Source organism: Myotis myotis, unplaced genomic scaffold (genome assembly GCF_014108235.1).
Source record: "Myotis myotis isolate mMyoMyo1 unplaced genomic scaffold, mMyoMyo1.p scaffold_m19_p_14, whole genome shotgun sequence".
NCBI classification, from domain to species: Eukaryota; Metazoa; Chordata; class Mammalia; order Chiroptera; family Vespertilionidae; genus Myotis; species Myotis myotis.
Genome location: NW_023416318.1, coordinates 45,208,089 through 45,230,162, shown reverse-complemented (window position 1 = coordinate 45,230,162; position 22,074 = coordinate 45,208,089). Strand labels below are relative to the sequence as shown.

The 22,074-nt window shown below is 57.1% G+C and overlaps 1 protein-coding gene across 3 annotated transcripts in view; it reads right to left on the bottom strand.

Annotated features, from left to right (window-relative positions):
• Positions 1-22,074, bottom strand: part of ADCY3 (adenylate cyclase 3) — a 51,568-nt gene that overhangs the window by 5,170 nt on the left and 24,324 nt on the right. For 2 of the 3 annotated variants that reach the window (XM_036335182.1, XM_036335183.1), the window contains exons 4-16: positions 15,422-15,552; positions 14,809-14,920; positions 14,579-14,706; positions 14,051-14,209; positions 13,164-13,341; positions 9,315-9,443; positions 8,217-8,359; positions 7,969-8,130; positions 6,164-6,251; positions 5,204-5,320; positions 2,880-3,139; positions 2,545-2,613; positions 355-436 (exon numbers count right to left, since the gene is read on the bottom strand). In XM_036335182.1, the coding sequence (XP_036191075.1) occupies positions 355-436; positions 2,545-2,613; positions 2,880-3,139; positions 5,204-5,320; positions 6,164-6,251; positions 7,969-8,130; positions 8,217-8,359; positions 9,315-9,443; positions 13,164-13,341; positions 14,051-14,209; positions 14,579-14,706; positions 14,809-14,920; positions 15,422-15,552 (1,758 nt within the window). The remainder of the gene's footprint in view (positions 1-354; positions 437-2,544; positions 2,614-2,879; positions 3,140-5,203; positions 5,321-6,163; positions 6,252-7,968; positions 8,131-8,216; positions 8,360-9,314; positions 9,444-13,163; positions 13,342-14,050; positions 14,210-14,578; positions 14,707-14,808; positions 14,921-15,421; positions 15,553-22,074) is intronic. The other variant, XM_036335184.1, reaches the window with a different exon arrangement.

Below are 22,074 nucleotides of genomic sequence, written 5' to 3'. Positions count from 1 at the left end.
TTTTCCCTTTTAACCAAACAAAAAACTTCATCAGCTCTTTCCCTTTCTCTTCTGGCTCCGTGGTCAGTGTGTTAATGACCCCCCAGAGCCTGGGTGAATAAAGATCTGTAAGCCCCTGGCTTAGAGAATAGAGCTTTTACCCAGGCTCTGATGCCCCTCCCCCATGCTTCCTTCAGCATCCTGGAGTGGGTCAGAAGAAACCAGAAAAAGAATAAGGTGGTGGCTTGATAGGGTCACATGCCATATTGGGCAAAGGAAACCAGCATTCCTTATGAGGTTGGGTTCTCAGAGCCTACTACTCGGGCCCTGATGGGTTGTAAGCAAAATAGGAGAGAAGGGTGTGCAGGCACTCACGTGGCGGGAGAAGTAGTAGAAGCTCAGCATCATGACGAAGATCATCACTGTCATCGTGTACTTAGAAGGCACCAGGGGCAGCCTGCAGGGCAGAGAGTAATTCAACTGAAGGCACCCAGGCTGCTCTCCTAAAAGGTGTTTTATTCCAATGGGGATGCACTCTTTCCTGTCACCCTGGGTCCCAGAAATTCCTGGCTCCTTTAGCACCTTCACATTTACTGCCTCCCATTGGGCAACACTGAAGCTTTCTTAGATCACTAAGAGCCAACCAATCCTGGCTGCACTTGGAATTCACATCAGGGCTGCTCCCAGGTGTTTAATAAATACTGCATCATCTGATCCCAGAAGTAACTGTAAGCATGTAGGAGCTTGGAAAAAGGACAGACTACCATCACAGCAATGGCATTGGGGCACAATTTTGCCATGCTTTTTTATAACTATATATTTTTGCATGGAGCTATGCAATTCATTTTTATTACTGTATAGTATTCTGTTGCATGAATATACCACAACTTATATACCATTCACTATTTATATAATTTGGATCGTTTTCATTTGTTTTGAATGTTTGTGTGGCTATTATGAATTCTTGTACACATCCTGGGGCAAATATATGTACATGGATTTCTCTGAGGAATGTGTGTAGCAGTAGAATTGCTGGAATCTATGAGTTACCATTGTACTTGGTATTATCAGACTTCTTAATTCTTGCTAAACTGGTCTTTTGTTATGGTCTTAATTTGGATTTCCTGATTACTTAACACATTTCGTACCACTCAGGAGTTTTCTCGTGTTTCGCGTGCCATCTGTTAAGGACCGCTCACGCGTGTTCTTGTTTTTCACGCCCGTGGAAAAAGGAGCAAATCTAGATACTTATGTAAATTTTGTTTGGTCCCTCTTCATAGAGGAAACTGTTTTACGCAGTACCATACGTTAAAAAAGTACTAGGAACTTTAATTATTTGTTTTTGTAAATAAAAATGTTATAATTATTGAAAAACAACACCTAAAGTGCATGATGATGATTTAAATAATGTGCAGTTTGCCCAAAAACGTGCGGTCCCTGGCGTATGTCTTAGAGATTTCCATGCGGTACGCAATGTGTTAAATGCCTTTCATTTATTAGTGGCCATTTAGATTTCTTCTTGTGTGAAGGACTATTTCAGAGTTCTCCCCATCTTCTAATCTTTTGTTAAAACTTACCTGATTGCAGTCAAGTCACTGAGTCACAACATTCTAAAACTTGAGAGCAGAAGAGACCTTGGAGAGCTTCCTGTCCACTATCCTCTTAAAGACATGAAACTGAGACTCGGGAAAAATGGGCTGCCTGCTGCTCCACAAATCACTGACAGGTTAAGAATCCAAGTCTTCTAGGTCGAAGGCAGTGGGTTTTTTTCCTCCTTTTTCTGCTGTCTGCACTGCCAGCCCGTTAAATGCAGCACCATCCATTTCACTCCTCTCCCCCTCACCCCACCTCTAGACCACACTGTGGCTGTTCTCCAAGCTTCCCTCTGACTCGGGATGACCAGGCCCATACTAAAACCATTCCACCTCTGCCCCAGCCCTCCCAGAGAAACACACTAACTGCTCTACTCCAACATCCCAGGTCATGTGCCTTTACAAGGCTGAGGTCGTAAGGCTCTGGCCATAGTATTCCCTGTCTCTAGAGTCTAGGCCAGGGGTGCGCAAACTTTTTGACTCGAGGGCCACAATGGGTTCTTAAACTGGACTCAGAAGAAGGAGCTGCGGCCGTGTTTCCTGACGTTGCCATGTTAGCACTGCTGCTGGTGAAGGAGCGGAGGGGAGAGCAAGAGAACCCTCCGCTCTTTGGGCTCCGCGGGCCGGATAGAACAGCCGAATGGGCCAGAATGGGCCAGATCCGGCCCGCGGGCCGTAGTTTGCCCACGGCTGGTCTAGAGTCTAGAGCAGCGGTTCTCAACCTGTGGGTCGCGACCCCTTTGGCAGTCGAACAACTCTTTCACAGGGGTCGCCTAAGACCATCCTGCATATCAGGTATTTACATTACAATTCATAACAGTAGCAACATTACAGTTATGAAGTACCAACAAAAATAATTTTATGGTTGGGTCACAACATGAGCAACTGTATTTAAAGGGCCAGAAGGTTGAGAACCACTGGTCTAGAGGAAAGGAGCCAAAAATGCGGGCCAGAGGGAAAGCAGTCACCTTACCTGCCAGTGCCATTGAGCCCTGGGGTGGAGAGTATCTGCATCTTCTCTAAGGCGACCAGAGGAACGCTGTTGGACAGATAATGGCACACTCAGGCCCCATTTGGGTACAAGAGGCTGGTGCCCAGGCAAACACCTCGGCAGCCCAGACCCTCCCCTCATCAAGTATGGGAAGATCTGCCCCAGGTTCACTGCCGTTCAGAGGCACGTCTCTGAGCAGCCCTGAACCCCGATTCCCTAGAGATAGAAAGCCACCGCAGTGGAGGGCCATGACTTAGAAATGGGGACGAAGGAGTTGGAAGAAGAAAATCCAGATTCCTAAACAAGTGTCATCTTACCCGTGTTCCTGGAAACGTCTGCGGTCATATTCATCAAAGATGGGGCGCCAAGCACAGAGGTTGATGACAGCCACAGCGCCCGTGACCAGCAGCATGAGGGTGAGCTTCACCATGTGGCTGACCTGCACCAGCATGATGGTGGCGATGAGGGACAGCACGGCGACATAGTTGTAATACTTGGGGTTCTCCATGCAGCCATCCTCTGTCGCCATCCCCGAGGTGCCATTGTTGGGTCCCATGTAGTATTGCAGGCAGCTCAGCTGGAGGCCAGGGCCCCGGAAAGAACACGGTCAAGGGAACAGCAGACATTGTCAGAGAAGGCTGTTGGCAGTCGCTCAGCTGCCACTTCCCCGGCTCCCTCAGAAACACCCAGAAGGGTGGGGAAATTTACCAAGGAAGAATACAAGTGTAATTCCTACTAAGAGCTTTACTATCATCCCTTTGGATGTTCACAAAAACTCCCTGAGTGTTTTTAGTACTGCCACCATTGTAGAGAGGCTCAGGCTGGACTCGCCCAAACTAGCGCAATCAGCAAGTGGGGAAGCCAGAGAGCTAGGAGTCCAGTCTTCAGGTTTCAAATCTAGTAACGCTGTTGTCCACATCACACTGTTAAAGAGGGAACGTGGAGCCAGCTCATCACCCACACCTCACAACTGCACAGATGGCAGCCACTCTGCTCCCATGCTCCCCCATTTCGGAGTTGGTCACTGGTCCCACTGCTGGGCAGATGTAGTCAGTAGAAAGTGCATCCACAAACAATCTATCCTATTTTTTGTAGCCTTCACCCACTGAGCTTGGCTGGCTTTGGGGAAGTTCTCGGCATGGGACTCCAGCATGTGAAAAGTTTCAGAACCCCCTGGATTTTCACCATCCACTAAAGACGGGATCTCCAGGTATCCTGCACAATGTCCATGACCTTGTTAAACAATGGTCCCCAGATCGGCACCAGCCTTCGGGTGTGTTCTGACAAAGGGCGTGGGGCTTTTCTTCCCTGCACTGTGAGCACCATGCCACTCAGGGGCATGTTAGTTCTGGAGCTCCTAATTCCATTCCGTTGGATTTGTGATCAGCTGGCCCTAAGGCTGTGTCATTTATATTGCTGCCACAGTAAGGCTCCATGCTGAGTTTGTTTTGTTTTTTAAGCCTCACCAGAAGATATGCTTAGGGAGAGGGAGATATATGAGAGAGAAACAGTGATTGGTTTGTCTTCTGTACTTCCGTGCCCTGACTGGGAATCGAACCCACAACCCAGGCATGTGCCCTGACTGGGAATCGAACCAGCAACCTTTCAGTGCAAAGTATAATACTCAACAAACTGAGCCACTCTAGCCGGGCTCTCCATGCTGAGTTTTTTCCTGTGCTTAGATTGTTAAAGAAAATATATTTGAAAAAATAGGACTTTTTAAAAGAACGTCTGTAGTGCCCCCCAAATTAGTGGGAGCTGTGATGACGAACAAGAGAAGAGAACATGTCACAGCTCCCAGCACCCAGTGCTCAATAAATGGCTGGTGGCTCTGAATCAGTAGACTTTTGGCTTCCAAATGCTTTTCCTCCCCCCACCCCAAGAAAGCATCTGGCCACCCCCTCACGGGAGCCAAAGCTTCGCCATAAACTAAGGACAGCAAGGAAGAGGACTTTGTCTGCCTCCAGCCATTTGGGCTCTGCAGCTGCTCTCCCCAGTGACCCAGCTCGAGGAAGGTCTGGTCAAATGGATGAAGACAGAACAGAAGAGGTCCTTTAGTGGAAGAGGTCTGCCTCCTTGTTGTGACAGATACCTGACCCTACCCACAGTGCAGGGGATACTCAAGATATGCGGAACACTTGTGAGTATTGTACCCCTTGGGCAGTGAGGTAAGAAGGAAACGGGATTGGGATTTAGACCTTCAATTCTCGACTCTGTCACTTACTGGCTGTGTGACTTAGAATAAGTGAATTAACCTTTCTGAGCTGTAATTCTTCATATGGAACTACAGCTAATAATACTGCCCTCTTGGGATTGTTATCAAGATTAAGTGATGAATGTAAACTGTGGTTGAAAAGTAAAAAAAAAGATTAAGTAAGCCAATATAGATAAAGCACCTAGCACATGGTGGGATCTGGTGCATGGTGTTGGTTCTTGAACTTGGAGAACAAGGAGCTGGGAACAAGTCAGTCTCAGAGTTTTCCTGGGGAGAAGACCCCTCTGTTTTGCCAGGATCTAGTTAGGAACCTAATGCCACCTGTCTCGGGTGGAGGAATGGTTTGACAAGCTGCCCATGCTGGCCAGTATGGAAGCCTTTTCCCACTAATGGGAGTGTCCCTTCACAAGGACAGCAGGAACTCACCATGTCCACGACATTTGCCATAACCAGAATGAAGATGGCTAACATGGCCCAGGTGTTCCTGGCCCAACGTGTCCGGTCAATCCACGTCGAGAAGGCCACAAGCTTCTTAGGAAAGGCCTAGAAGGAATGGAGTTTCAAGGGCCATGAGCCTTGAGACAACTGCTAACAACTCCAGGTGCTCTCATACTTCCCAGGAACCTAAAAAGTAGTGCTGTGCGTGCGAGTCAGCCAAACCTGACTGTGGCAGAGCGGAGAAGAGAGCGCAGGAATCCTGGCACTCTATCTCTCCTCCATTATGAAATGTCATGGCTCCCAGATAGCAGAACCCTTTCCTCAGAAGACATGGGACCAGCCCAGGAGGCTGTGGGCAGCACTAGCCAGCAGTAGCCCGTTAGCCAGCAGTAGCCCGTTTCTTATCTCCAAGTGACAAGGCCAAGACGGGAGACTTGTCAGGGCCAGCCATCTTTGCCTGGCTAGTCTGCTTTCCCGGGCCGGCATACCTAAAATCTCCCATTACCTGACAAGCCACCTGCCAGATTAATTTTCCTAAAACACTACTTTGGTTTGGTCATTCTGATAAAAATGCTGCATGTACCCCAGCGCTCAGAGAAGTAAGTCTTCGTCCTTTTTCCTGGTTTTCAAGGTCCTCCACAGTCAGGGCCAACCCACCTTCCAGCTGGGCCTCCACTGCTGTTTGACAGGTTCTCGTTTCTCAGGCTCTGGCTTACACACTCAGGCCGCTCCAGCCGCAGAGCCCATGAGCCCGGCCCCGAGGGGGTGCTCAGCGATGTCAGTGAATGACTCACTGTGGAGTCTGAATGAGTGGATAGTCCTGAACCATTCTAACAGATCTGTCCTCTGTAAGGACTTGATAGGATTCGTGACTCCATCAATACTCACTTTCACAGGGAGTGACGCTCACTTCCCAAGGGCTTTTGGGCCGAAAGGAGTGCCGCTTACCCGGGGAAAGATGGCAGCCAGCGAGCAGACCGTCAGGACCAGAAGCAGAAGCTCCCCAACCACGAAGGTCACATAGTTGGTCATCAGCCTGTAAGAGAGAAGTCAATGAGGAGGGACCGGAGGGAGCAGTGAGGGTGGGTGAGAGAGGGATAGGAGGCAGAAGGCACCAGCCTGCACCGGAAAGTTCTATGTGACGCTGAGTGTGGGGCCTGGGAACGTGCGGCCCTCCCCAGCTATCACTGTTGACTCCGGACTTTCCCAGAGGAGGCAGGCTCGCAGATGCCCCGGGCAGAGCCCAGTAACACCTGAGAAGGGATTCTTAGGATGAGCATGCTGCCACATAGCTATGATGTTGCTAATCCAGTGCCTGATTCTTGGTTGCACCCGGTTCCTGGTCGCCTTTCACCCTTCAAAATACCACCCTGTCAGCGAGGCCTGCTCTGAGCATCCTATAAAAATGCAAACAAGCCAAAATCCAGCTCACCCCCAGCATCCCTCTCTCTCCTCACTTGACTTGTATCTGTAGCACTTATCCTGTCTGCATATATATTCTGATTACTTAATTGTTCACGTTTATCTTCCCCTTCTAAAATGTAAGTTCCAGTTCCACTGGAGCAGGGATTTTTTATGTTACCTTCACTGCTACATCCCTAGACCTTAGCCACAGGCATGAAGAAGACAGTAAATACTTGTGAATGAATGAGTGAATTTGAGCCTCACAACAACCCTGAGTTAGCTGGGGCAGGTACTATTATCCTCGGATTAGCCTCGTCAGCTCTGGCTTTACAAGCTGATGCTTCAGGAGCCCTTAGTGCAGTGGTTCTCAACCTTCCTAATGCCGCGACCCTTTAATACCGTTCCTCATGTTGTGGTGACCCCCAACCATAAAATTATTTTCGTTGCTACTTCATAACTGTAATTTTGCTACTGTTATGAATCGTAATGTAAATATCTGATATGCAGGATGTATTTTCATTGTTACAAATTGAACATAATTAAAGCACAGTGATTAATCACAAAAACAGTATGTGATTATATATGTGTTTTCCGATGGTCTTAGGCGACCCCTGTGAAAAGGTCGTTCGACCCCCAACGGGGTCGCGACCCACAGATTGAGAACCGCTGCCTTAGTGACAGGCCTGCGGTCACAACCAATAGTAAAGCGTGTCCGGGACCTAGGCCCATGTGACTGAGTCCTAGGCTCTTTACAGTTCCCCAAACTAACGGGACAGGCTCCACACTGGCTCCTTCCTGCTGGGGAAATCAATCCCTGAGCAGGATGAGCTGCTGATTGGCTCGGGCAGGGAGGGAGGGACTCGTCCTCAGTTGGGCAGTTAAGCCAAGGACTCCAGAACACACGCCTGGCCCCAGAGGACTGGCTGCTGTGTTAGAGCTACCAGTCTGGACCTGAGCCTAAACGTGCTTCCTAAGATGAGCCAAGAAAGGGAACCAGGCTGGCCTTGGTGACTGAAGATGGGGAGTGTCCCCAGCCTCTGTCTCCTTATCCCAGAACCACTGAGGCCCAGCTAGCCGGGTCTCCATCCCCAGACCCCCTGTCCCTCAGCCTTGGTCTGACCCCCATTTTGATGCTAGTGCTAGTCCAGAACCCAGGGGGCAGAGTGAAGCACAGCCCCCACATCCCCTGGGCCTGAGGTCAGCTGGGGCTGCTCCGCGGGGGGGGCAAGGAACAGAGCAGTGCTGCGCCCCCACATCAGGCTCCAGCTGAGGCCCCCACATCACGCCTCTGGCTAGGAAGCTTGTCGCCTTCCGCCCTTCCGGCCTCGGGCTCCTGCAGGGCCCCTCACCAGGGGTCGGTGACTATCTCCACCAGGGCCGCGCAGAGCAGCACGACGCAGGAGCAGCTGAAGGCGGCCCCGCTCTGCTTTTCCTTCTCCACCGAGTAGCGGGTTTCCAGCTCGGGGTCCATGAAGCGCATGGACAGGAGGAAGGTGTTTCTCTTCTTCACTCTGTGGTGGAAACGAGCCGTGAGACGCAAGTGCCACCTCTGCCTGGGCCTGTCAGGAAGGTGGGCCGGGGCGCGGTGGGCACTTACACCTGCGCGGACTCCCGCTCGAGCAGGGCCTCGTTGAGGAGCTGGTTGAGCTCGTGCTCGTCCTCAGAGGCGTCCACCACCCGATCAGCCAGGTCCTGAAGGCGCAGCCTCCGGTGAGGGTTGGGGAACGAGGGGTTGTCGGCCTACAAGGCAGCGAGGCAGCGTTAGGGGGCAGGTGGGATGCAGTTGGAGGAGGACATGGGGGTTGGGGGATCCCTTGGCTCTAGAAACCATTTTCCAGGGAAAGTCTTCCCAGTGCGCCCACGCAGCTCCTCCCGCTTGGGTCTGCATCCAGAGCCCCGGTCCCTTCTGCTTTCCCTGGAACACTGTCCCAGGCCCTGTGGCCCCCACAGAAACGGCAGTGGTCACCCCTAACGGCAGCCTCCTCGGGGAGCGCTGCCTGGCTCTTGAGCCAGAGATCGGGATGCAAGACCCCTGCTGGTCAGCGCAGTCCAAGCACATCCTGCTACGAGGGTGGGGGTGACACGCCACACCCATCGGCATCTGAGCATGGGACCTGTGGGGTCTGGACCTAGTCAGAGGTGAGCGTAGTTCAGCCCTGAAGTCTGACTCCCAAAACAGTCCTGGAAACTAGGGTTTTTCATGGCTGTCTTTGCTGCGCTCGGTCTATAGGACTCTGGGACGTCAGAGCTAGGCAAGGCTCAGAGGTAAGCACCTCTTTGTGTGTTTTTTAAAGATTTTTAGAGAGAGAGGAAGGGAGAGGGAGAGAAACATCAATGTGAGAGTGGAACATGGATCGGCTGCCTTCTGCACCCCCACTACCAGGGATTGAGCCCTCAACCCCAGGCATGTGCCCTGACCGGGAATCGAACCAGCAACCTTTTGGTGCATAGGATGACGCCCAATCAACTGAGCCACCCCAGCCAGGGCGAGTACCTCTTTTGATGTTACCCACTCCTACCCCATGTAAATGACAAGGAGGCTTGGGGCTGGGGCTGGGGGAAGGTGACTTGCTGGGCTACACTGCTAACAAGGAGCAGAGCCCAGGCTGGCGGCTAGCTCTCCAACTCTGAGCACAGGACTCTTCCTGCGGCAACAGTCACCTGCCCACACCCTGGCCCTCAGCCCTGCACATACCTGGGCATCCTGCTCCTCGGGCTCCTCCGATGTGGAGCCGCTGGTGTGGACACTCCCATTGGACTCCTTGGTCTCGATGAGGGCAGGGGAGCTGGGCTTTGAGGACACTGGCGCTCCGTTTGGCAGGGCCTGCAGTGGAAGCAGCACCATCAGGGACTCCAGACACTGCCAGCTGCCCACCGACTTGTGGTGTGTCTACCTGCAGTCTGCAATCTCCTCGCTAGCGTTCAGAAGCCTTGTAGACTTGGAAACTTCACTACTCAATTCCTCCTCTAGTGTTTAAATGCTGTAATTTTCTAGTATTAATTTCTACTATTAAAACTTGTCCCAGTACTCCCATTCCTATTCCTAAAACAGTATCTCAACGGCTCAGTGATTCACAGGGGTCTTTTCTGGTGCGGAGCCCTGTCAGATGCCTCCAAAAGTCTGAATATTCCACAAACCAATGTTCCTTGATAAAATAAACTAAACCCTATCACACAGGGAAGTCATTCATTCATTTAATAAGCATTAACTGAGTACCTACTGTGTGACAGGAGCTCATCTCATTCCTGGCGATACAGACAAAATGCCCTGACCTTGGGAGCTCACATTCTAGGGAGGAAAGGCAGTCAGCAGCAGTCAGTAAAGTGGTCACAGCACGTGAGGAGAGAGAAAGTGCTCTGGAGGAGGAGGAAGTCGGGAGACACGGATTGCCGAGTGTGACTACAAAGAAGAGGTCTGGGAGGTGTCACCATGCAGATGACATTTCAATAAAGGCCTGCTGATGGCGGGGGGGGGGGGGGGGGGGCGGGGGCGGGGGGGGGCGGGGGCGGGGGGGGGGGGGATTCCACGAAGGGAGCAGCTGGTGCAAAGGCCCTGGAACAGGCATGAACTGGGGGAGCTGAGGCCAGGGCTGCCGGGCAGAGTGAGTGAGGGGACTGGCAGTGAGGGCCTGACCCTGGCTGACCACTGCTCCTCTGAGTGAGACAGGAAACCCATGGAGGGTTCTGAGCAGGGGAGTGACACGATTTCACGTAACAGGGGAGGGGCAAGGACAGAGGAGGGTGACTGGTTGGGATACGATTGCAGGAATCCTACACGAGATGACAGTGGCACGGACGGGGATGGTAGCTGTGGGCCGGTGGAGCTCTATCTTTCAAGAAATGCCAACAGAACTTGCTCTGGGTGGTAGAGAGAGGGGTCAAGGCCCTGCCTGCTTGGCTCTGTGGATAGAGTATTGGCCTGCCGGATGAAGGGTCCCAGTGACTGGTTCGATTCCAGTCAGGGACACATGCCCGGGTTGCAGGCTTGATCCCCAGTCGGGGACGTGCAGGAGACGGCCAATCAATGATTCTCTCTCGTCATTGACGTTTCTCTCTCCCTTTCCCTTCCTCTCTGAAATCAATAAAAATATATTTAAAAGGGGCGGGGGGCAAGAAGATCCTCAAAGCTTCTGGTGTGAGCAAGTTGAAAAAGTGGAGCGGCCACTGGCAGGTGAGGAAGACTGAGGAAGAGCGGCCATGACAGGTGAGGAAGGCTGAGGAAGAGCGGCCATGGCAGGTGAGGAAGGCTGAGGAAGAGCGGCCATGACAGGTGAGGAAGGCTGAGGAAGAGCGGCCATGGCAGGTTGAGGAAGGCTGAGGAAGAGCGGCCATGGCAGGTGAGGAAGGCTGAGGAAGAGCGGCCATGGCAGTGATGAGCTGAGGAAGAGCGGCCATGGCAGGTGAGGAAGGCTGAGGAAGAGCGGCCATGGCGGGTGAGGAAGACTGAGGAAGAGCGGCCATGACAGGTGAGGAAGACTGAGGAAGAGCGGCCATGGCAGGTGAGGAAGACTGAGGAAGAGTGGCCATGGCAGGTGAGGAAGGCTGAGGAAGAGCGGCCATGACAGGTGAGGAAGACTGAGGAAGAGCGGCCATGACAGGTGAGGAAGGCTGAGGAAGAGCGGCCATGTCAGGTGAGGAAGGCTGAGGAAGAGCGGCCATGGCGGGTGAGGAAGACTGAGGAAGAGCGGCCATGACAGGTGAGGAAGGCTGAGGAAGAGCGGCCATGACAGGTGAGGAAGGCTGAGGAAGAGCGGCCACTGGCAGGTGAGGAAGGCTGAGGAAGAGCGGCCATGGCAGGTGAGGAAGGCTGAGGAAGAGCGGCCATGGCAGGTGAGAAAGACTGAGGAAGAGCGGCCATGACAGGTGAGGAAGGCTGAGGAAGAGCGGCCATGACAGGTGAGGAAGGCTGAGGAAGAGCGGCCATGGCAGGTGAGGAAGACTGAGGAAGAGCGGCCATGACAGGTGAGGAAGGCTGAGGAAGAGCGGCCATGACAGGTGAGGAAGGCTGAGGAAGAGCGGCCACTGGCAGGTGAGGAAGGCTGAGGAAGAGCGGCCATGGCAGGTGAGGAAGGCTGAGGAAGAGCGGCCATGGCAGGTGAGGAAGGCTGAGGAAGAGCGGCCATGACAGGTGAGGAAGGCTGAGGAAGAGCGGCCATGACAGGTGAGGAAGGCTGAGGAAGAGCGGCCATGGCAGGTGAGGAAGGCTGAGGAAGAGCGGCCATGGCAGGTGAGGAAGGCTGAGGAAGCGCGGCCATGGCAGGTGAGGAAGGCTGAGGAAGAGCGGCCATGGCAGGTGAGGAAGGCTGAGGAAGAGCGGCCATGGCAGGTGAGGAAGGCTGAGGAAGAGCGGCCATGGCAGGCGGAAAGCCTGAGGAAGAGCGGCCATGGCAGGTGAGGAAGGCTGAGGAAGAGGCTGGAGTGTGGAGAGCGGAGCGCGTGCCGTCGCCTGGGAACTGCGAGCTGCCTGCTCTGCACACGCCTGGACACGCACCAGTGGCTGCAGCTGCGCGCGGGGCCGCTGGCTGGGGCTGGGATCTCAGCTTGGGGGTTGTCAGAGGTGGCATGTCGGATGGTGAGACTGACAGGGTTGGTATAAGTGGGAGATGCCTGCTCACACTCTCCTCACTTCATTCCACTGAACCCTGGAGATCTCCGCGAAGGAACTGTGTTTGCTCCCGTGACTTCCCGTGACCCTCCCACATCCTTCACGCACGCTCACGTCTCCCTGACTGTAGAGCAGGCGGGTGCTCCGAATGTCGGAGACCTGCACAGCCCTGAGGCTCCTCCTGCGCTCGGGACAGTCCTGCCGCTGCTTCCTGCCCCACGCCCCCTAGCGGCTGACGGCGGCTGCGCAGCCATGGCGGGAGAGAACCCGTCTCCAGCAGGACACTTAATTCCCTGAGAGGGCGTACCAAGCGCTGGCAGGCAGGGACTCCTGATAAAATAGCTGCTGAATGTCATATGGCAACGGGCCCTTCCTCTCAGGAAGCGCCCCTAGAATCCAGAGCTGGGGAGAGCCTCCAAGGGTGGATATGAATGTGCGATTCTCAGACACTCACCTGGCTGACAGCCACATTAACAGAATAACTAAAGACATGAGACTGTTCACAGCTTCACCTTCACATGAACGAAGATAAAAGGTGAGTGGAGAGCCGGCCTGGGCCCGGGAGGGGCCGAGGTGAGTAAGGAGGGGCTCCCACTGCCTCCTCGGGCCCTCCCTCTGCTCCCCCCTTGGCATCCACGTCACTCCTGTGGCTTCCACTGCTTCCTCCCTGCGGGGACCCTCCCTGCAACCCAGCCGCTCAGAGCACCACACGCGTTCCCAGCGGCGGACAGGACAGTCACCTCCCGCAGACACCAGCTGGCCCTCTGAAGGGAGGCCTCTAGCCACCTGCTCAGCGGGACTCGGCATCACTGTGATGCCCACCTGCACCTCACAGCCCATTCCGCCACCAGGCCGCGCCCAGTCCTCTGTCACCCCTCCGCCAGCCCCTCCTTCCCGTCCCCCAGTGCAGGGGGGGGGGGGGGGGGGGGGGACACTCACCGAGCTGTTGAGGCCATTCTGGGAGGCGGTTTTCTTCACCTCTGGCTTGGACGCGATGATGAGGTAGGTCTCAATGCCCTTCTCCTCTAGGTAATCGCAGCGGCTGCCCCCCTCGCCGGGCTCCACGTCGAACTCTCCTTTCAGGCAGTCCAGGGTGCTCTGGGAGATGTGCACGCGCCTGCAGCGCAGCCAGAGAGGCCCTGAGCACGGGCCCTCACCCGCCCACCTGCCCCCTGCCGCCCAGGCCAGACTCTCGGGGCGCATGGGACAGAGGGCCACCCAGGTCAGAGGCAGGGAGGTCCTGTGTGGGCACTGTGGCCCCTGCCCCTCTCGGAGCCTCAGTGTAAGTCCATGAGACAGGAATAACACTGTGTCCTCACAGGCTGCTGAGAGTACACATGAGAAGGACACTCAGAAGTCTGCACCTGCTCTTGGGGGCAATGGACCCTTCTCTGGGAGTCACCCTGAGGGAGAGGCTGGTGACTGCCTGAGGGACTCCCTGGCCCAGGCAGGCAGGATTCAGCAGCCCTCAGCCTGTCTGCCCTGAGCGCAGGCAGGGCCTGGCCCAGCCGCTTCTGTAACCGGCCAGCCGCTCCTCTGAGCCTGCTGCTGGCCATCACGGTAACGCCCTCCGGGGAGGCTGGCACTCTGACTGCCGTAGTGTGATGGCATCAGCCCGGCAGCCCCGCCAGTGGGCACAGGGGACGAGCGGACACACGGCTGCAGAGGTCCAGGCACGAGAGGCCACAGCCAACCTCAGACCAAGGAGACGGGCACCCGAGAAGGAACACGGCTCCTGGTGGGAGGAGGCCCTTGTCCGAGCCGCAGGCCTGAGGGATGGCTGTCCCCTCCGACCTCACGCCTGCCCGCTGGGAAGGAACACTCACCCGGGGATGCCGCCGGCCTCCATCTTGTTGGCCACAGTGACATCGGTAGACCACACGTCATACTGCCAGCGCTTCTGGCCCAGGACGCCCCCCAGCACAGTGCCCGTGTGCACCCCCACACGCATGTCCACCCCGGTCTTCGTCTTCTCCCGCACATACCTGCCAGGGACACAGAAAGCAGGGTCAGGGGAAGCCGCACCAGGTGCCGGCCCCCACACCCTCTCAACCCCCCTCGCCCTACAGGAGGGGTCCCACACGCATTTTTCTCCTCTGGGCCAAGCGGCCAACTGGGTGCCCCCCAGCTTTCTGCCTGCCTTTGAGCTGAGCGGGCAGAAGGACTGCCCCCAGCCTGGTCCCACATATCGTCGCTGCATCCCGCATGTCCCCGCTATGTCCCACGTAACATCGCTGCATCCCGCACTACATGCCTGAGCCGACTCCTCCGGGGCCTGGGGCTTCTGGGCCACCACGACAGACCTGCTCCTCCCACGGGCCAGGCGCCCCCTCCCTGCAGCGGCACCCACTTACGAGATGGCCTCCACCATGGCGAGCCCCATGAGGATGGAGCAGACGGCGTGGTCCTCCCGGTAGTCAGGCAGGCCGCAGATGCAGTAGTAACAGTCGCCCAGGATCTTAATCCGCAGCTGGTGGTATTTCTGAAAGGGCAGGGCGCGGGCTGTGGCGGGAGGAGTGACAAAGCAGAGGAGGGACAGGAGGGAGGGGCCCACGGAGCCGGCTCAGACTGCGAGGGGACTCACGGCCGCCAGCTTGTCGAAGCGGGCGAAGAGCTCGTTGAGCAGCTTCACCAGCTCCTGGGCGCTGCAGGTGGAAGACAGCTGGGTGAAGCCCACGATGTCCGCGAAGAGGATGCTGCAGGGAGGAGGCACCGCGGTGAGGCCCCGCCGCACCCCTGCCGCCACGCCAGCTCCTGCTCCCAACCCAGGGCAGCCAGGATCCCGGGGAAGCAGGTCCTTGCTCAAGCCCAACGCCGTGAGACCCTGGCGCTTTGAGGGTGAATTTGGGGCTCTGGCACTTAGCTTATCCTGTGGGCTTCCCTCTAGGGGCTCCTTCCCAGGCTGCCTCCCCCCTGCCCCAGGAGGAAGGCAGGAGCCCAGCGCTGGCCCTGCATGCTGGGTGGCCTCACAGATGCCACTTCCTGGCTCTGGGTGATGCTGGTACAGCAACGGGGCTGGACCACCGAGCCCAAAGCACATCTCAGCCCCGATGCCCGTCAGCAAGGCGGCTCACACGGGGGCTCACACTGGGCATGGCTCTGCTTCTAGTCCCAGGGGGACCTTACCCCGCAGCGCTCAGCTCACCCCACAGGGCCCACCCCGTCCTGCTCTCGCAGCCCGTGCGGGGCCGGCGCACCTGACGTTCTCATGGCGGTACATGTACATAGTGTTGAACTGCTGCTGGTCCTTCTGGCTCTCGTCTTTCTTCATGTCCTTTAGCATCTCGTCAGCCACATGCTTGGGCAGGATGGACAACATCAGGTTCTCCTGTGGGCACAGGGAGGGCAGTGAGTGGGGACCTCGAGGTCTCACTGGTGCCCATCCAGGGGCAGCTCAAGTACTTCCGGGAAGAAACACCCGATTCTGGCAACGTCAGCCAGGAGCCATGCGCCCGCCCCCCACAGACCCCGGAGCACAGCCCAGGACGGGCAGCACCTGCACTGGGCGGGGTGCTGATGGGAGCCGGGAGCCCAGGAAGAAATCCAAGCCTGGCTCTGGGCCTCCGAGGCGTCCCCCCGCCACAGGGAGTGTGACAGGTCCTGGGGGCCGTTCTCCGTGGCTCCTGCCCCGGGGCAGGCCTAAGCAGGAGGCGTTCCTCCCCTCCCCTGGGTGGGCAGCCAAGAGGCCCCCAAGGATCTGGTGTTGAACCCCAGCCCCTACCAGCCAGAGGGCTGGGCCTCAGCCCCCCTGACAGAAGACAGATCTGCTGTAGGGCAGTCCCTCCCATTCCCCTAGGACGGTCTGCAGACCAGAGCCCCCACCTGCTCGCCACCACAGCACAGGTCCCCACCTCTCATCTGTTTCATGGGCAAAATCAATCCTCTCTCTCAGAGTGACTCACATGGCGGTAACGCGGCACGTCCGCCTGCCCAGCCTGAGCACTCACAGTGGCCATGACTATCACTCTCGCATTTCCACCGCAACGCCCACCGTCAGAAACCTCTGGGAGGGCATCGCGGCAGCTCAGGAATGAGAAGCCCAAGGAACCCAGGGCGGGTGGGGCGCAGGGACCGCCCCCTGACACGGGGACTGAGGACTCTCCTGGAAGAGGAGGATTTTTTTTTAACCCTCACCTGAGAGTGAGGGCATTTTCCCTTGATTTTTTAGAGAAAGCGGAAGTGGGGGGGAGAGAGAGGAAAAAGAGAGAAGCATCGAAGTGCCAGAGACACTTGGATTGGTTGCCTCCCACATGCACCCTGACCACGGTGGGGATCAGATCTGTAACCCAGGTATGTGCCCTTGACCGGGAATCAAACCGGAGACCCTCCGGTGCGCAGGCCAACACTAACCACTGAGCAGCGCTGGCCAAGGCCAGGAGGATTTTCAAACCAGAGACCAGGGCACTGCCAGCTCTCATGGGCTGCCGAGGGACAGAGCTGCTGGGGTCCCCAGGGAGAAGGGGCAGCGGGGGGCAGCAGTGAGCACCCAGGCTGGGGTAGGAAGCTGGGGATCCCAATCAAGTCCTGTAAGGTGCCCCATGCCCCGACCACAGTCCCAATTTCCCTGAAAACCGCCGCCTCCCAGCACGGCGCAGGCTCAAGGCTGTCAGCCACGGCGGGACGAGGCAGCAGCAGGAGACCCAGTGCAGCCCAGGCCACGGCCCGGGATCCCCGTGTGACCAGGCCCTGGGCCTCGCTCGGTGGGGGAGGGTGGGAACCGTCCCTGGGTCGTATGATTTCCGTAACTTTTTTCAGGGGCATGAGCACACTGAAAGCATAAACGATCTCAACAACAGGAAAGCAGCTGTGGTCGTACCTGAAGGCTGCCAGCTGACTCGTGTGGCTTATGAAACCTTTCTCCCCCTCAACACGGTCAGCAGGCAGAGGCCACCCGAGTCGTGGTGATGAAACTGGTTTGGACAAGCACGTGACAGAGCACGGAGCAGAAGGCAGCCGCCAGGGCCTCCACGGGAGAGGACGCTCAGGGCACAGGGCAGAGGGGGCGTGGCAGTGAAGGAGAGGCGCCCCTGCCAGTCACAACCAGGACTTTTGTGACAGATCCAGCCCCCACCTCCACGGCTCTGCTCGTCCTCCGCGCGGTGCCCAGCACGCGGGCGCTCTCTACCCACCACGCTCCTCCAGAGGCCCCAGGCCGCCTGACTGGGCACCCACCGGCCTTTCTGGTCCCATTTCCCTGCTCTCCTCGTGTCCCCTCCAGTACAGACGAGCCCCTCCTACCACTCCCCCCCCCACTCCACCCTTCAACAACTTCACCCACCAGCCCAGCCCTCCCCCCCCCCCTCAACAACCTCACCCACCAGCCCAGCCCTGCCCAGGCCTGCTCCTCTCCCTCTGCCCACGTCCTTGGTGTGTCTATTGGCACTGACATCGTCTGCCCTTAGATTCAGAGACTCTAAGCCAGTGGTTCTCAACCTTCCTAATGCCGCGACCCTTTAATACAGTTCCTCATGGTGTGGTGAGCCCCAATTTCATTGTTACAAATGGAACATAATGAAAGCATAGTGATTAATCACAAAAACAATATGTAATTATATATGTGTTTTCCGATGGTCTTAGGCGACCCCTGTGAAAGGGTCGTTCGACCGCCAAAGGGGTCGCGACCCACAGGTTGAGAACCGCTGTCGTAGAGGATCCCTGACATCCATGCTCAGGCCCAGGGGAAAGGCCCCAGCACCTCATACGAGTTCCTGGAGGAGGAAGGAGGCTGGGATCCAGGTGCCCTTGTCCGATGGGCCCCACAGGAGAAGCAGGGGTGGTGGGGAGAGAGACCCCAGGGTAGCCGACCTCGAGGGGGCCAGCGCGGAGGGATGTGGCTGGCCCTCCCCAGCACCGAGGCAGAGCCTGCTCTTCCTAAAATAGCACTTGCTACATGTTTTGGGAGTCACAAGCATGTTCCCGGCCTCTGACCCATTGATGACTCTTCCGGGAATTTATCCAGCAAAAATAACCCAAAAGGCCCTAACCGGTTTGGCTCAGTGGATAGAGCGTCGGCCTGCGGACTGAAAGGTCCCAGGTTCGATTCCGGTCAAGGGCATGTACCTGGGTTGCGGGCACATCCCCAGTAGGAGGTGTGCAGGAGGCAGCTGATCGATGTTTCTCTCTCATCAATGTTTCTAACTCTCTATCCCTCTCCCTTCCTCTCTGTAAAAAAACAACAAAATATATTTTTTAAAAATAACCCAGAAGAAGTAAAAAGACACACGTGCCGGGGAAGCTCGCTGCAGTGTCACTACACGCGTGGAAAACACTGCCAGCGGCCCAAATGCCAGCAAATGGCTGATCAAACCGGGACGCGCCCTTTGGGGGAAGATCACGCCACCTAAACTGGTCTCGGTAAAAACTTTGGCCACAAGAAAATGAGGGAAAAGCAGGGCGGACGCAGACTGTGTTCTGCGAAGGGGACGCGGGATCCACGTACGTCTAAGTAAAGGCAGGGGAGGGGGGCGGGGGCAGAGAGCAGCTGGGGGATGGGGTTAAGAGAAAACGTAAAATGTTTTCCAAAATGCTATATATGGTGTTATGCTGCTGCTTTTTAAAGAAACTTTTTAAACTGGAAATAAACACAGAACTTCCTGTTGCCTCCAGCGGTGACCCTGACCCCGGCTGGTCCATAGCAACAACCAGTTTTCTTAGAAAGGGGAGATCCTGGCAAGGGCAAAAGCAAGCATCGCTATCCGAGTCCCGAAAATCAACCGGAGAGAACAGAGTGGGAGGCACAGCGTCTCCAGACTGGCAGTAGAACAGTCTAGCAGCCCTTCAAGATGCGATTCGACTTCAAATACATTCCCAGCCTGAAGTGGCACCGGCACCAGCCCCTTGGTCTTTAACAGACGCCAAGGGTCTGGGATGAGGCGGTGGAGACCTGCCGCGAGCCCACCCCACAAGGGAACTCATGCCCTCGGCCTTCGCCAGGGACTGGCCATGAGGGGAGGAGCTGGGGGGGGGGGCGGTGTCTGCGTGGCTGGGACTCAGCCCAGAGAAGCCTCAGAAAGGCTTCAAGTCTGAGGGCAGCTGCTGCCTGGAGAAGGAGGAGCCTTGCTCTGGAGGCCCCCGAGAGAAGGCTGCTGGAAACGTCTCTAAAGTCCAAACAGCTCCCGTGAAGAGTGTGCTGCCTGAGACTCGGCGAACTCCCACCCCGACCCGCCAGAGGCCGCAGGAGGGAGTCCCCACAGGGCGAAGGCTGGCCCGGGTCCCGCCAAACGGCCCACAGGCTTTGATGGTTACCCTAAAATCACAGGAGCTAAGTCAAGGCCCGACCCTCTCTGGGAAAAGCACCAAACGAGTCTCAAAAAGGAAAAACAAGTGCCTCCTGGAGGCTCCCGGGCACAGAAAACACTGCCCCGTCCTGGGAGAAGCGCCCGGCCGCCGGTGGGGAGCAGACAGCTGGGCAGGGACTGGCTGGGGCAGGAGCATGGTGTCCTCACCCCGGGAAGAAGTGGTCGCGGTGGCCCAGGGCCGGAGGCGCGGCCTCCTGACCCCCGGGGCTGGGATCTCCTCTTCGGGGAACAGGGATCTGCTGAGCTGCCAGGTGGTCTGTGACCTGGGGGGCAGCCGGGCAGCATGGCCTCGCCGGCTGCGGGAGGAAAGCGATCAAGCCCCTTCAGCCATGACTCGTGCCAGGGCTCACCTTGTCCCTGGTGCGGGACTGGCACGGGACGGAGGAAGGCGGCCGGCACTGATCCCAGGAGCCTCAAGCTGCGCCAGCTGACCCTCTGGTGAGCTCTGGGGAGTTCATCACAGCCAGGGGGCCGGCAGGGATTGAGAGAAATGAGCTTTGCTGAGTAGACGCTGCGTGTCTACAACATCCTTGTAAAAGGGCAGCGGGAAGGAGAGGCACCAGCAGTGCCCAGGTGGCTGTGTGTGCATACGGCGTGGTGTCTGTGCGGTACCTGCTTGTCTGAGGGGGGTGTGTCCTTATGTATGTACAGGTGTGTCCTACATATGCGCTGTGTGTACACACACACACACACATACATGTCATGACAACCCATCACAGGCTGTGAGCACACAGCTGTCCACAGACATGTCTATTCTGGTCCTGATCTATCCGGGTCCTTGGAGCTTCCAAGCCACTTGGAAGCCATACAGTCACTGGACCCCACCAGGTGCCCCTCCTGCCCTGCCCACCTGAGCAGAGGCGGCAGGAGAAAGATGTGAAGAGGAGGAGGAAGGATGTGAAGAGGAGGAGGACCTGGCCCGCTAGCCCTGGGAGGCCAGAGCCCCAGCGCCACCTCGTGTGCCATCTGGAAACCCCAGTACTACCGTCTGTCCACAGGGCAGGTGGCGCCCCGTAGACGAGGGGACCACACCACCTCGGTCACTCAAGCGCAGTCACTGGTCATCTGTGCAGGTCCTCGAGCTGGGAAGGTCAGAGGTAAACAGTACTCCCAGGAGCTCCGACGGGCGGGCGGGAGGTCACCGCAGAGTGACTGGCCTCCGGGGGCAGGAGCGCTCTGCTGTCTTCAGCCGCGGCCGTCGGAGTTCAGAGAGGGAGAGGCTGCGTCACTCCCACCAGCCGTCTTTCCACAAGACCTTCCCCAGCGGGAACAGGCTCCAGAGTCTCCCGGGGGGTGGGCTCCAAGGGGAAGCAGAGCCACACTCCATCGCAGGGGTGGGGCCACCAGCCAGTCCCCACCCGGAGCCACACAGGCGCAGGGTCAGCCCAGAGCTGTCCCCTGCGGGAGAGGGGACACGGAGTACGTGAGCCTCGGTCACTCGCCTGGACTCCTCTGCCATCTCCAGAGACGGGCGGGGCCGCTGTGGGGGCCACGGTGACCGCAGTCTCAGGAGACAGCCCTCTGGACCCACGAAAGGCCACGTGTGCGGTACCTGGAGCCCTCACAGCGTGCTTGGCACAAAGCAGGTGCTCCCTGGAGGCTGGTGAGTTAATGAGCTGTCAAGCAGGAGACGTGGCCCGAGGGACAAGCCATCGCCCTCTGGAACAGCACAATCAGGACTTTCCACCCCCACGGAAACGGGCCAGAGCCTGTGTGTCCCACGGTGGCACCCGCCACACCCAGCTACTGAGCACACGGATGCGGCTGGTGCAGCGGAGGCTCTGATCTTTAATTCTTTAATTTTAATTAATTTAAACAGCCGCCTATGGCTAGTGGCTGCCGTATCGGACAGTGCGGACACTTAGCAATTAAGTACAGCTCGCCTGCCAACACGGAGGGGCAGAGAGCGGCTGCCTGGAGGCCACGGTGCTGAGGGCGCACCTGCGATCAGCGGGAGGGAAGAGATGCTATGGCGTCTGCAGGGGAAGCACACACCTGCTTCCGTCCTGGACCCCCGGACGGCAGCTCAGTCCACCCTGGGAACAAAGGCCCAGGCAAGGGACAGACCCCCTCTCCACCCCGAAGGCTTTAGGGTGGTTGAGCTTCCCTGCCTTTGCCTCCGTCCAATGGCGCTCCTTCCACATGCCGCTCCCACCTTCCTTTACTCTCTACCCACCCCCCACGCGGCCACCACCAGCCCAGCCCCGCCCCGAGCCAGCTTCCGGTGGGTCCCGACTCCAGTCCTTCCCACACGAGGAACAGACAGAGTCCTCACTGAGGGCTTTGTCACCACAGCCTCACTGTCCATCACCTGCCACCTCCACCCCCAGCCTCACTCCCCACCAGCCCCACCTCGGCCATCCCCTCTGCTCTCCCACCACACATCCCAGGTTCCCTATCTTCCTGAAGCCGCCCGAGAACCCGCATCCATCACGTTCTCCTTAAATCCAACTCCAAACGCCTCTCAGAGTCTCCGTGGCTCGGCCACTGCCCCTCGCTCCTTCCTCCACCCCTGGTGCCCACATCCACCCGGCACAGCAAGCGTCCCTCTG